Consider the following 15,280-nt stretch of genomic DNA (forward strand, 5'->3'; position numbering starts at 1 on the left):
TCTTCAGCCTGAAGGGCATCACCTTATAGCAATAGAGCTCCTGACTCGAGATGAAAGCAGTTTTCTCCTGATCTTCTTCGGCCATTTTTATCTAGTTGTACCCTGAGAAAGTATTCATGAACGTCAGTAACTTATACCCGGCTGTAGAATCCACTAGCTGGTCTATTCTCAGCAGAGGGAAACTATTTTTCGGGCAGACTTTGTTTAGGTCTGTGAAGTCCATGCACATTCTCCATTTCCCATTTTTTTTTCTTCACTAGGATGACGTTTGCGAGCCAATCAGGATAGTAGACCTCCCAGATAAAGCCTGTTGATAATAGTTTGTTAACCTCGTCTATAATTGCTTGGTTTTGTTTTGGGGCGAAGACTCGTCGTCTTTACTGGACGGGCTTTCTCTCCGGGTCCACATTCAGCTTATGCTGAATAACTTTTGGAGATATGCATGGCATGTCTTCGTGAGTCCAAGCGAAGACGTCCAGGTTTTCTTTAAGGAATTGGACGAGCCTTGTTTTCATCTCGGGACTTAGTGTCATCCCTATTCTTGTTGTCTTTGTTGCCTCTCCTTCGGCCAGTTCCACTGTCTCCAGGGCTTCCACTTTATCTCCTTTTTTCTCCTCGATCATCCATGTATGGTTCTCCTTTGCAACCAACACAGCCTGGTAGCATTCCCTGGCTAGGACCTAATCTCTTTTTTCCTCGCCGACACCATTCTCAGTTGGGAACTTTACCTTTAAGCAATAAATGGACGTGGCTGACTTCTACCGGTTGAACATGGGTCTCCCAATGATCACATTGTAGGATGAGGGGCAATCTACCACTAAAAAGTCTAATTGACGTGTCAACTGCTTCGGGTAGGTCCCTATTGTTACTGTCAAAGTCACTATACCCTTGGGATATACTCTGTCCCCATTGAAACTGACGAGGGGGGAGTCAAATGGGCGTAGTCTTCCTGGATCTAGTTTCAGCTGCTGGAAAGAGAGAAGGTAGATGATGTCTGCGAAACTACCATTGTCCACAAAGATTCTCTTGGTGTTGAATCCTTTTATCATAAGCATTATGACCAAGGGGTCGTTGTGAGGCTACTTTACTCCCCTAGCATCTTCTTCACCGAAAGACATGTCCTGGTTCATCCGTCTTTGTTTAAATGGGGGTGTCGTGTGAACGCTGTTCACCTGCCTCTGACATGCTTTCTTGAGAGATCTGAATGACCCACCTGTGAATGGCCCACCCATGATTGTCCTTATCTCCCCGATCACGGTTTGTGGTTGTTGAGACGTGTGATCCTTGTCTTTGGGCGAAAACCCGCGCTGGTTTTTATCATCGTCTTTGAACCTACTGGATTCTCCTTTCTTCACATACTTCTGTAGTTTTCCTTTCTGTATCAATTCCTCTATCTGCTCCTTCAAGTCCCAGCAATCTTTTGTGTAGTGGCCGTGATCCTTGTGGAACTGGCAGTACTTCTTCTTGTCTCAGACGTTGGGGGATAAATGTAATGGTCTTGGCCATTTGAGGTAATGCTCATCCTTAATCTGCGCCAAAATTTTGTTAACTGGCATAACTAAAGGAGTGAATTTTACCGTTCGAGGAGTTTTTTCGTCTCTCCGTTTACCCCTGTCGCTGGTCTGGCGATCTGGACACTCCCTTTTTTGTCCTCTACGATTGTCCTCCTTCTTTCCCTTGTTTGTTGGCTTCTCTACGTCTCTTATGGCGGCTAATGCATCTTCAACATTTATGTACTTCTGTGCCTTCAGGAGCATCTCTGCCATCATCTTAGGAGGATTCTTTGCGAGTGACATCACGAACTCTCTGGACTTCAGCCCTGCCTTAAAGGTCGTCAACTGCACTTTGTTGTCTGCTTCGTCTACCTCCAGGGTCTCCCTCGTGAATTGTTTCACGTACGACCTCAGGGTTTTTTTCTCCCCTTGTCTAATAGTAAGCAAGTGGTCCGCTAGCCTTTTGGGGCATTGTCCCCTGACAAAGTGGCGCAAAAAGGCGTTGCTCAACTGCTTAAAGCTATCGATGGACGAAGTTGGCAACTTTGTGAACCATTCCCTTGCAGCTCCTTTGAGAGTGGTAGGAAAGGAACGACACAATATTTCATCAAGAGGCTGTTGAAGGCCTAGTGTCGTCTTGAAGGTGTTGAGGTGGTCCTGGGGGTCCTTAAGTCCGTCAAACGATTCAAGCTAGGGCAATCAAAATTTTAACGGCACTAGGCACTCCAGGACGGCCGTAGTGAAGGGAGAGTTTGTTGCCTTAACCATTCTATCCAGGCTCCGGTTTGTTTTCTCCTTAATGGCATTCCTCAGCTTGTCCATCTCCTTCCTTATCTCTCGAAGAAGATCTGAGTTCTGCTCATCTAGAGTAGTAGGCCCTCAACGGTCACTTCTTCTATGGTTATCTCCCTCATCCTCCTGATTAGCTCTGGATCAATTCTCCTCCTGTTAAAGTCGTATCTTCATTTCCTGATTCTGCCTAGTGAGCTCTTCAACGGTGGTCACTAGAGCCTGGACTTGCTGAGCTAAGGCTGTTGAGTCCTGGTTAGACTCCATCTGAATATATAGAAGTTGATAGGAACTACGTTTTCGAATCTGAGTACGAAAATATCGTCCTCACAGACAGCGCCAAACTGATGAAGTATAAATTCGTCAGTCATAATGAACTCGTCCAGATGGAGTCAGATATTCGTCTGCGTCTCCATAGAAGTAGCAATCCCTTACGATGGTCACCGTTGTGATGCCTGCCACAACGTCTCCGATGCCAAAGTCAATACAAGAAGGTTCTCAAATTATAAAACAATATAATGGGATAACAATAAGTATTTCTGATTGTGTTTTTGTACCTTGAGCTGGTGCTTGTAGGGGCCTTATATATGCTTCTATAGCCTCTAGCCGTTGTGGCAGTTATTGTGGCCTTAATGCCTCTCTTGGTAACGCCTTGTGTTCAATAATGCGGATTTCAATAGTCTTCCAATGGTCCATATAGCTGTCTTTGTAACTGCCCGAGATATTATTGCTTGTGTTGAATGGCTTTGCTATCTTCGTCAATGATGTGGACATTTGATATGTTCGTCTTGAGGGATGGCCTCGTTGGTAATGATGATATCGTCCATGTAAGTTTAGTTCGTCAGTCCTATCAGACATGACATAATTTAATTGGATCAACAAAATACATATGACAAGCTTAAGTATCACGACAGTCACACTAGCACAGTCATGAATGGAAGGGCTCCCAATTAAAAAAATAAGTAACATTAGGGGATCAAGTCAAAAGTTTAGGAGGCTAAATCAAAATCACCAAAATTTTAAGGGTGTAAATTACAATTTAGTAAAAAAAAAAAAAAAAACAATGGCAACATTTTTCTTAGATAATAATAAGTTTTAATGGCCTAATGGGTATTTGGCTAGACCATGAAAAATATAAATGTCACTTATATTCTACAAATTATAGTTTTTTTTTTTTTTTTTTTTTGTGGTTTACAATTAACTCAATTAGTAACTATATATTTTAATAGACTAGTTAGCTCAAATGTCCTATACAATTCACTTTGCATATATGAATATATATCTAAATATATATATATATATATATATTTATATATTTGGATTTGAAATATGTATAGTTTTTTTTTTTTTTTTTGGATAGGTTGACATATGGATAGTTGTATATTTTGATAGACAGCTTAATAATGTAATGGACCAGTCTCTCTCTCCCTCATTAAAGATTTGGAAATGGACTTGTTTCTCTGATAAATCTGCTTACTATTTATTTTTTGCAGAATAAAAAAAGGGAGCATTGAATATATTGAGAAAGGAGAAATTTCTAACTTAGAAATGGCAGACACATGACATGAGGCTGGCATTTGTCAACCAAGACACACACTATTAAGGACTTGTTAACTCGAGCTTTCAAAGTAATTAATTATCTATTAAAATTTGAAAGTGACTGTGCCTAAATGAACCGTGGCTCAGTGATACCCACTGAAATTATTGGTTGAGATATGACCACCAAAAAACCAGTGGGGGGTCAGGATTAGGAAATTTTAGGGCCATTGAAAAAATAAATAGACAACCTTAATGATTGTCCCTTGTAGAGAAGGAGGAAGTCTTCAAGTCCACCAAAAAAAAAAAAATTAAAAAAAAAAAAAAAAAGGAAGAAGAGGAAATATCATGCAAAAGATCAAATGAGAAACTCGTTAATTTTTTATCAACAAATATATATATATATAATTCTCATAATAAAAAAAAAAAAACATATATATATATATATATATATAAAATTATTGTAGGGATGAAAGGCCCAGATAAGGATATTGGGCCATGGGCCGCACTCAAGGACGTCAAAGAGCCCAAAAACAGATAAGTTTTAGTGAAGGTAAGTAAGTTATTGGTCTGAGGAAGAGGTCTGATCATAATAAACAGGTGACATTGTCCAGGGAGCCACCCTTCCTCGACCAACAAAGTGGCAGCCTGAAATCCGACCACCCATTAAGTACTGAGCAATGGGTAACCGTGCTTGGGAGAATAAGTTTCAGTGGGAAGTGAGTCAACAAAGAATTGATAAATATCTGAGAATAAAGCTACTACCACCACATTTAATGCTCTGCACCTAACCAACTGGCCACATTAATGTGGAGGTGATACTTGAACAGTGATTTTTAGCCTCACAGCTACCCATAAAGACTTCAGGAAGTGTTGATGGGACAAGTATCTAGGAGATTAGCAATCTGATCTATATGTGGACGGCTAAGATGAAAGAAGGAAATGGGGTATAAAAGGAGGAGGATTCCATTACAAGAGGGGGCATTAGAAAACCAGAAAAGAAATTACTGTGTAACTAAGAACTTGAATATTTGTATAAGTCTAAGAGAAATATAGAAGAATATACTATCCTCAGACTTGACCGAGGAGTATTTTTCTTTTTAAACTGTTTGTCTTATTCATTCTTACACCAACTAGCCTACTATGATCTATACTTTAACTCATTGAACATTCATTAACAAGCCTACTCTCTACAAATTTATTGTTTTGGGTTTATTGGGCCACCGTCCAAATCTCTTGGATTGTGGATCAAAACGCGTCCTTACAATTATAATTAACAATTTTAGGGAATTTATTTTTAGGAAGAGAAGACAGATTTATTTGTTTCATCTTCTTCTTCTTCTTCTTTTATTTTATTTTATTTTTTTAATAATGTCTGTTTTTGTTTTTAAGTTGATGGAGATGACTTGAACTCTCTTTCTCACAAATTCTTTGTTATTTTGAAGCCGTACCTAAATCGATTATTATATTTGAAAAAAATTAAGGAAGTGATGCTCCAACATGTGATTGGTCCTAATTAATATGTTGAGGGTCTATAGCTAACCCCAAAATTTTGGATTTAAGGATCGTTGTTGTTGTTGGAAGGAAGTAATGCTCTAATCTTTGATCATATTATTCCACTTCTTATCCACGAGACACTTCGAAAATCTCATGAACTGATACTATGGTAAATTGAACTTAGGATCTCCAGGTATACTTCACACATTATATTAATGAGTTCAACACCCAAGTACCCCTATCAAGGGTCCCAAATCGAACTCTCAAGTTCTCGTTTTAGTTGTTTAATTAGAAAATATTAAGATATATAATCTTAACTTAAAAAATTATAAATTGTATTTTACCCATTGTTTATGAATTAAATCCCACACTTACATATGTTTCTAATTAAATTATATACTCCTAAAAATGTTTAAATGTAAATTTAACTGCATTATATCAATGGTAGTTCTAGAAATTTTTTCTAGAATAGTTATTAAGAAACTTAAATTATACCGAATCTATTAAGAGAACTTAAATATATTGACATCATGAGAAAAAAAAACAAAAAAACAAAAATACACGAAAAATTTTACAATTTTCTTCCACTAACAAAATGAAAAAAAGAAAGAAAGGACAAATTAGAGATAAAACGAGAAATGAGAATGAAATGAGATGAGAGTAATAAAGTGAGAGAGAAAGAGTATGAAATGATGATAGAGAAGAGAAACATGGACAGAAAGAGGCTAAGAGCAACGAGTGATGCCTACTGCGACTAATAGTTGAGCTACTGATGATAACAAAGCTCGTGCGATTGCAAAGCCGAGAACAATAGAGCCATTGGCATCACCAAAGAGAACTCAAAATTGCAATATCTTTCTTAAAAGATTTACGAAAAAACTAAGTTAAAGTGAAAAAAAAAAAAGGATTGGTGAGGGGGGGGGGTGCGAACTAGATATGTGTAATCTAATTAATATAAGACAACTCTTGTGAATGTTCCGAAGAAGGGGATGTCGTCTCTGCTTACTAAGCACTGGTTCTATCCTAGCCAAGCAACCAAATTTGGGGCTTAGGTGAAAATAGTGAAAGAAAGAGAGGGGAAAAAGTGGGGTAGAAGAATTGGTTGATTCATTAGGCTCATGACCTAATGACTGCAAGTTTGAATCCTGTCCACACCTAATCACTTGAGATGCTAAGGAAGTAAGTAACTATGCCATAACTCACTTCTTTGAGTAATTTAGAAAAAAATTAAATTAGAAATGATTTGTACGGTGTGAATCAAATGAGTTATAAATTTGAATGATTAGGAAAAAAAAAAAAAATATATATATATATATATATAGATATTTTAAAATTAGTCAATAAAAAAAAAAAAAAATTTTAAAATTAGGAGTAAAGAATAACATGAGTTATGAAAGATGGGCCTGACCCCAAAAGCTAGGGCCAAGGCCCAAAAAGCGCACACTCGTGGGAGAAGATAGTAGAAGGAATAGTAGCGATGGGTTTGGCTGGTTGTCCCTCATTTCCTCAAACGCAGCAGCTAGAGTTGGTGTTTATATCCCATCCGGTCATCCCTTTGCCTGGTTGGATCTCCAAAAGCAGATAGACACATAGAGAGAGAGAGAGACAGCTCCTGCGTCTTTGATCTCTAGTCCTCGCCGATCTCACAAGTGAGTCCCTCTCCACTTCCACTTCAACTCCTCTCTTTCCGTCTTCCACTCTTAAGCTCCATTTCTCGATCTGTTCGCTTCTTTCAATTTTTCACGTTTTTCAAATCTATCATATATCACTTTTCACAGCTTCGTATTGACTTTGTGAAAAATGACTCTGGATTTTGACTTCTTTTTTTTTGTTGTTGAGAAAATGAGTTGTGAGGGTTGTTAGCGCGTTTGATTTGTTTTAACGGATTTGAATGTTTGGGGGACATAGGGTTTTAGACTGTTAGATATTTTGATTTTTGATTTTGTTTGGTTTTTACATTTTTGCATCAGTCTCACTACGCATGATGGTTTTTTTTTTTTTTTTTTTTTTGAGAAATGATTTCTACAATTTATTTTTGTTGGTGGTGCTGGATTCAATTAGGCATGGTAGATTTTTGAAAGGTATCATAATTGTATGTGTCAAAAAGAGATTGAAGTATATGCTCTTTGGGTATTTAGGCGTCCTATATGTGCTCTATATGCCAAGAGGCTTTCTTTGGTAATTCTAATGATTGTATTTCGGATTCGACTTGAAGGAGAGTGGTGTGGTTTGATTTGGAATATTGTTCTACAATTTTAATTCTCATTTCATCTTGCAAGAATAATTTCGTTATCTATCGTGGTCTGGAAATACCTATGATATGATAAGTTTCATTAACTACTGATCGAAATCTGGTTCTTGGAACTTCCCGATACTTGGGAGGTATATAAATAGGTGAAAGTATGAAAATTTGGAGAGAATGACAACTTTGGCCTGAGAAAAAAAAAATAATAATGATTTCTTTGATCAATGCATGGAGTCAGTGCGTTCAATTTAAATATACCCTTGTGGTGAGCTGAATAACTATGAGTGTTACAAAGTTTTTCTTGTTGCTGATAAATGATACACATCTTCTTCCCCTTCTCTTGTTGGAGTTTTCATGGTCTCAAGTTATGATAAACTTTATAACATGTTTTGGTTGTAGCTGTTGTCGTTGTTCTTGGTGTTTGTTGTCATTGTTGTGTGATAAACACAAACTACAAGCTGTTTGTGTGTTTACGTGTTTTGGGGTTTTTAATAGGTTAAAATTTATAATTAATTGGTACACCTAGTCCAAGGGAGTCAATGACCTATTGTACTTATACTTGATATCTCAGTTACTTTGTATTTTTACCACCATTTTCTGTTAACACTTCGAGTAAGATTATTTGTCTTTGTTTGTTTCTCCTTATGAGGAAATGTGGTGAATGATTTGCACTTTTATTGGGTTTGCATGTTTGTTTTCTGCTACTGCCCCTCCCCCCACCACCCTTCTCTCCCAGTTAAACCCAATCAAGGAAAGGGCCCCAAATTTGACCACTTAAATTCTGTCTGTTCTATAATAAATAAATAAATTACGTTTGAATTGATCTTATCCTTTGTTTAATTAATAAATTATTATTTTCTGAGTAATAATTTCAAGTCTTTAATAAAATACTGCTTGTAGAAATATCAATAACCTGTCATTTTCAATTATGGAAAAAAAAAAAGAAAAAAAGAAATTTCATTCTTTCATGGAATTTGACAATGATAGCGGCTTCTTAATATCTAAAGCTTATGTTTATTTTTCATTTCTTTGCGCTTGTAACTCTTTGCTATTTTATTGGGTGAATTAATTGACAGAAGCGTTGACTGAAATGGCTGGAGGAGTGTTCCACCAGTTACTGAGAAGGAAACTTCAGTCTCAATCAAAAGTAAGCTTCCTTCAATCCCTGATCTCCTTCCTCCCATGCTCTCTCCACGCATTATCTGATTTTAGCTTCTAAAGTTGCAGCTCAGATTACCCAAATTAGCGTTGGTGACAAAATCTAAAAATCTAGGTTTTTGTGAATTCTACATTCAGTTTCATTTGCTTCATGTGGGTACTATGTTGTTTATATATTTATAAGGAAACTTCAATATTGTTCCTTATTATAGGGGATTTTCCCTCATACCAGCCTGTATCTGTTCACTTTTGCTTACATGGTAATGTCACTATTTGCTATCCTACTCATGTGGCAAACAAAATTGAGAAGCTACAAAGGGACTTCCTGTGGGGAGACTCTAAGACACATCTATTGGGTTGGGATAAGGTGTGTATGCCTATTGCTAATGGCAGTTTGGGTATTACGAAATTGACTACTTTCAATAAAGCTTTGCTGGGGTGGGTGATAGAGTGAAACTTTGGAAATACAGGTGGTGTGGAGATCTTCCTCTCCAATTGGCTTTTCCAATATTGTACAATTTTGCTGCAAACAGAGAGGCTTCCGTAGAGTCATCTTTGATAGGTCAAGGGGCAGGGGTTAGGAGAACTTGGGATGTTTGTTTCATTCAGGGTCCTAATGATTGGGAGGCAGATGTGGTGGACAAGTTCTTTTGATTCTTGGCATCCAAGGTTCCTTTAGAGACTGATGGTGATCATTTGAAATGGAAGTTGACAAAAAATGGGGACTTTACCATCCGTTCATATTATCATAAGTTACATGGCTCTTCCTCTGTGATTTTTCCTTGGAAAGGTATTTGGAAGGTTAAGGCACCCCGACGTGTCTCTTTCTTTGTTTGGACAATTGTATAGGATCGGATCCTCATGGGAGATAACTTGCGGCTTAGGGGCTTTGACTTCGTTGACTGGTGCATTATGTGTTGTTGCTGTGGTGAGACAGTGGATCATTTGTTGTTACATTGTGGAAAGGCTTATCGGCTGTGGTGCTTTGTCTTTAGGAGTTTTGTGATTTCATGGTTTCCCTCACGTACGGTGTTAGACCTTCTATTTAGTTGGTGGAATTGGCTGGGGAAGAATGCATCCTACATTTGGAACTTAGTTCCGCTATGTTTGATGTGGTGTATTTGGAGGGAACGCAACCGGAGGACGCCTGAGGATTTGGATAGGTCCGAGGACCAAATGCTTGCTCTTTTTTCTGGTTCCCTTTTTGATTGGGCTAGGCTTGGGGACTCACATCTAGTGACTCTCTTCCTCTTTTCCTTAGCTCTCTTTCTTTGTAATTTATGTTTTCTTTGTTTTTTGTTTGCTGATGTTCCTTCTCTCTTGTACTTTTGTTTTGCTGATGCTTATTTGCATCTAGCAGTTTTCTTGAATATACTCTCTCTTACCTATCAAAAAAAAAAAAAACTATTTGTTATCCTATTTAAGCAAAAATACTAGCATTTTTTTTTATTGTTTGATTTTTACTCGTATTAAGGTTTCATTTTTGTCCCAAGGGTAGCACAATCAGTTGGGGACCACTGCTTAAGAAGTGGAGGTCACTAGTTTCAAATTTTCAATCCTCATTCTCCCTCCCCTTGGGCCAAAAAGTTATAAAAAATGGTTTCATTTTTAATTCTTCGATATGTATCTCCTGGTTCTTAGAATGAAATCTTTTTTTTTTTAATAACTTAGGAGAATTTCTTCTTCTTTTGCTCTTTTTGTTACATTGTATGGGTAGAGTGGCATCGTACAAATGCATTTTAAAGATTATGATCAGCTTATAAAATTCAACTCTGCATGCTTGAAAACAAATTTACGAATTATGTGCTAAAACTTCTCTGTATGTTAATTTTCAGGCCCCTCCTTTATTGTCATCTCTCATCTCAAAGAAAGAAGAGGCAGGGTCTACCAGCACAAAGTCCCTAAGAGCCCTTGCACTCCTTGGAGCAGGCATCTCTGGGCTCTTGAGTTTTGGAACGATAGCAGCATCTGCTGATGAGGCTGAACATGGCTTAGACTGCCCTAATTATCCCTGGCCTCACCAGGGCATTCTCAGCTCCTATGATCATGCTTCGTAAGTTCTTATTGAACCCGTGGCTTTGTTTTTTTAGCTCTAGCAATATGCTATTAATTTTGCAATGTGTCTCAATGAATATCTAGATTATTTGGGACCAGAAACCTTTTTCTCTTAGTCATACATAACCAGGGTTCTATATTCTGTGAGCCATTGATGGTGATAATTCCTCTCAACTTTGGCTGGCATTCTTTTCAGCCTTTCCACTGTTGTTAAAAGTGCGCTTCCGAGCACTTAAAGCTCAAAGCCTCAAGGTCTAAGCACTTTGCTTGGCCAAAGTAAAAGCTCATTTAATGAAGCACACCTCTAGCACACTTTTCTAGTGTTTTTGGAAGAAGCATATACCATGCCTAGGCAAGTTTAATTTATTTTAGTTTTTTAGTTTTTTGGATAAGTAGTTTAGTTTAGTTTTTTGTTTTTGTTTTTTTTTTTTTGTTTTTCCTGGTGGGCTAAACAATATATGAATCATTAAATATTATTGCTTGATCTTGAAGCAGATGACAGGGACCCCTAATTTATTATACAAACGCTATTCTTAAGGTTCTGTATGCACAAACAATTTATTAGTTTACATATCAGAAGACAAGAACAAGTGTAATTAGTTACCTAGGAAAATCTTTTAAAACTTGGTCTTTTTGGTGTGGGTAATTACATAATGTTATTAATTTTTCATATTAAATGTACTTTCCTGGCTTTGATGTTTTGTGTTTTGATGCCAATTTTGGTCGAGCAGGATTCGTCGTGGTCATCAAGTTTACCAACAAGTCTGTGCATCTTGCCATTCTATGTCACTTATATCATACCGTGATTTGGTGGGTGTCGCATATACGGAAGAAGAGGTAAAGGCTATGGCAGCCGAGATTGAAGTCGTTGATGGGCCTAATGATGAGGGTGAGATGTTTACACGCCCTGGTAAACTCAGTGATCGTTTTCCTCAGCCATATTCAAATGAACAAGCGGCTAGGTTTGCTAATGGAGGGGCCTATCCTCCAGATCTAAGTCTTATCACCAAAGTAACTCCTGTCTTTTGCTTAATACTTGTTCAAAATCTATGTTATTCATCCCATAAGTCTCTTACCTTTGGTCCTTTCAGGCTCGCCACAATGGTCAGAACTATGTGTTTGCCCTTCTAACTGGTTACCGTGATCCCCCTGCTGGTGTTTCGGTAAATTCTTATTCTCTTCTACACTTTTTTATGGTAGATATGAACAAATGGTGTCTGAAGTAGTCAACAAAATATTAATGTTATATTTGTAATCTTGGTTGAAAAATCCAGTGTGAACTCTTGAATAGCAATATGCAAAAAATGAACCAAAAATTAAAAAGAAAAGAAAAGGCTTCATTGCACTACCTTTGAGGGATCCATTTTTGTGGTCTAGCAGTACCTTTCTTTTGGTGCAAGATGTATCTTGTGCTTCTCTTCTTCATATCAGATTTGAGTGTAACAGTATGGAAAGGAGAATTAGTTTCTTACACTTTCATTGCATCCTCTAGATTCTGGTCACTGTTGGTTGTTTCCTTTGTTTCTCATTGTATATGGTTGTCTGATTTGCATTAATCCTAAAGATGAGACACATCTTATGGGCAGAGTGATGTCTTATATGTCACGTATGTCATCTAGCTACACATTAACATTTATGAAAATTTATGTCCATTGGAATTTTTGCAGTGTAAAACTTTCTAACTGCATAGCTATTTTAACTGGTATTTGTATTTTAGATTCGGGAGGGCTTGCATTATAATCCTTATTTTCCTGGGGGAGCAATTGCTATGCCTAAAATGCTTAATGATGGTGCTGTTGAGTATGAGGATGGTACCTCTGCAACAGAAGCTCAGGTTTGTCTATCTCTTAAAATATCTCCCTTGAGTAACAAGAAGCTCCTTGCTATAAGTGCTCATTATCACATGTTCTCTTGAGAATAAAGCTCACTCTTCTTTCATGCTGGGGTGCAGATGGGGAAAGATGTTGTGTCATTCTTGTCATGGGCTGCAGAACCTGAAATGGAAGAGAGGAAATTGGTATGTGCTGCTAAATCATGTTTTTTCATGATATGAAACACTATATTTTGTTTATGGCTATTTGTACTTATGTTTTATTTTGGATGTTGACATTTTGAATGTTCAAATGCAGATGGGATTTAAATGGATATTCGTACTGTCACTGGCGCTACTACAAGCTGCTTATTACCGTCGCATGAAGTGGTCTGTTCTCAAGTCTCGCAAGCTGGTTCTTGATGTTGTCAATTAGCTTCCATCTGTTTTCCTTTCTACCTTTGCTTTTGGGGGGCAACTTGAATCGAAAATAATTATTAATCAGATCTAGGTTTTCTTGCCATGTTAAATTGGCTCCAATTGGTAAATTGCTAATGGAGTGACCTGAAGATCCTTCCTTTTTTGAGTTTGAGATAAAAATAAGCTACTCCATATACATGATCTGCCATTGTGGTCTACGGACTGTTAATTTTGTTTGAGTTTCTGTATGAGTTCCAAATTATCCAGGGTGGATTGTAGTATTCAAAATTTGTTAAAATTTGTCATTTTATTTGGGGGATTTTTGCAATGCAATCAGTGATATAAGAAAAGTGAGGAGCAATGGACAATATCCCCCATTAAAAAACAAGTGATGTTTCTGCTATTTTTCACATCATGAATCGGTGTTTAGCTAGATTGATGTTTAGTCAGTTGATAAGGTCATCATACGCTATTACAACGTTAAATAATACCTGGCTTCAAATCTTGAAAGATTTGGCTGGTTTTACACGAATTCATACATTTTAGATTTCATGTCTCCGCTGGGTTTATGTATCTGTCCAAGCGGGTTCAGACTTAAGAGTTGGGACATTACCATTATTATCATTACTCTAACTTAACAGGAGCTTTCCGAGAAAAAAAAAGGTGCAGTTCTGTCTCATTTTTATGGTAATGACTAATGAGGGCCCTCGGCACTCAGGAACAAGAATGTTTGGTTTGGATTTCCTTTTGTAAAGTCACAGTGATTGTGATTTGTGACTGATTCATGCGAGGGGAACGAGATTCCACATTAATATTGTTTTTTTGATTGAATGGAGGGAACTGTATTCCACACTGATTTTGGCATCTTTAATAATAGCACCAATCCCTCTTTCTCAGTTGGAACTCACATTGGGATACCACTTTTGGCACTTCATGAGAGGATAGTAGTGGGTGAGCAAATCAAGCTACTGTGAAAAATGAGAATAGTGCCATCCTTAGGATATACGTTCGAAATGCTATGAAATTCGGAATTTGTGTCATCTCTCCTCCAATGCGATTGTTACTAGTCCTTAAATCAGGGCTGGGAAGAAACCCCTGTTTATGGCCTGAGGGTATCGCCTTGGAAACCCGAAAGACCAAGTATGCCCCGTAATATACAGGCCAGTAAGTCCACATATTGGGCTTTCTTCCTTACAAAAATGGTGGAATGGCCGATCTGATGTGCGATGATGTGGATTTTTTTTTAAGAATGCATGGGATGTGGGACCGTCTGAGTAATAATGGGGTTTGTCATTACTCAGAATCTACAATTTAATACTAAGGGCACGTTTGGTAGGCTGTAACTATTCGGTTGTTTGATTATATTTTTATTACAATGAATAGTTATTCCTTATGTTTAACTATTCTTCAAAATGAGGAATAACTATTCTTTATCAAAAGTATTGAATATCTATTCCTTCACCTTACGTAATAACTAATTTCCTAAAAAGCCATTAGTTGCCATATCTTCAAAAGGAAAGAAAATAAATTTTCCTTCTTGTTAATTATTAACTCTATTTTGAACACCCTAAAATAAGTATATTTTAGGAAATTTGACTTAAAAATGATTTAATTACACATTCTTTTTATACTCTACTAAATTGTGGATGCATATTGAGGTTTCTATTCCTAAATGGTCACCAAACTAATGAATAGTAATACTTATTACATTCCAACTTAATGTATTCCTTGTAATACTTATTTCTATTCCTATGTAATAATCATTACAGTGTACCAAATGTGCCATAAATTTTATCATTATTCGAATTTACAACTCCTAAACCCGTAAAAGTGACGAATCAGAAGGATTTCCTATCAGCTATAGGTGGTAATTGGGATAAGCCTTTCTATTAGGTAAACCATCAAATGGGCCGAAAACCTATCAGGTGTGAGAGAGAGAGAGAGAGAGAGAGAGAGAGAGAGAGAGAGAGAGAGAGAGAGAGAGAGAGAAACTTTTCAGCCAGGACCCCAAAAGGACAAAAGAAGCTATCCCATCTCCTGGTGTCCTCGAAATAATAGGAGCCTATCAGATTTAATTATTTTGGCTGGGCGAGCCTATCAGATTGGCAGAATTGAAAGTATGGAGACACACAGCATGAAACGAGTAGATGTGGATGCTCCAGAAAATATGAGCCACTCACAGTGTCTTACAATATTCCATTTAAATAACTGAAAATACCGATAGCTCTCATTCAACAATAAAGCTGGTACATACATCATATCAAACAATATAAACCA

The 15,280-nt window shown here is 37.3% G+C and overlaps 2 protein-coding genes across 2 annotated transcripts; one reads left to right on the top strand and one right to left on the bottom strand.

Annotated features, from left to right (window-relative positions):
* Positions 1-1,079: 1,079 nt before the first annotated feature.
* Positions 1,080-2,315, bottom strand: LOC126702314 (uncharacterized). Its single transcript, XM_050400984.1, has 3 exons — positions 2,253-2,315; positions 1,610-2,183; positions 1,080-1,468 (listed from the first exon to the last, which is right to left on the bottom strand). The coding sequence occupies exons 1-3, from the start codon at positions 2,313-2,315 to the stop codon at positions 1,080-1,082; spliced, it is 1,026 nt and encodes a 341-aa protein (XP_050256941.1).
* Positions 2,316-6,795: 4,480 nt separating this feature from the next.
* Positions 6,796-13,436, top strand: LOC126714682 (cytochrome c1-2, heme protein, mitochondrial). Its single transcript, XM_050414942.1, has 8 exons — positions 6,796-6,964; positions 8,637-8,707; positions 10,554-10,771; positions 11,505-11,784; positions 11,865-11,936; positions 12,491-12,607; positions 12,725-12,790; positions 12,903-13,436. The coding sequence occupies exons 2-8, from the start codon at positions 8,651-8,653 to the stop codon at positions 13,017-13,019; spliced, it is 927 nt and encodes a 308-aa protein (XP_050270899.1). The 5' UTR covers positions 6,796-6,964; positions 8,637-8,650; the 3' UTR covers positions 13,020-13,436.
* The last annotated feature ends 1,844 nt before the right edge of the window (positions 13,437-15,280 follow it).

The sequence above is a fragment of the Quercus robur genome, chromosome 2 (genome assembly GCF_932294415.1).
Source record: "Quercus robur chromosome 2, dhQueRobu3.1, whole genome shotgun sequence".
NCBI lineage: Eukaryota > Viridiplantae > Streptophyta > Magnoliopsida > Fagales > Fagaceae > Quercus > Quercus robur.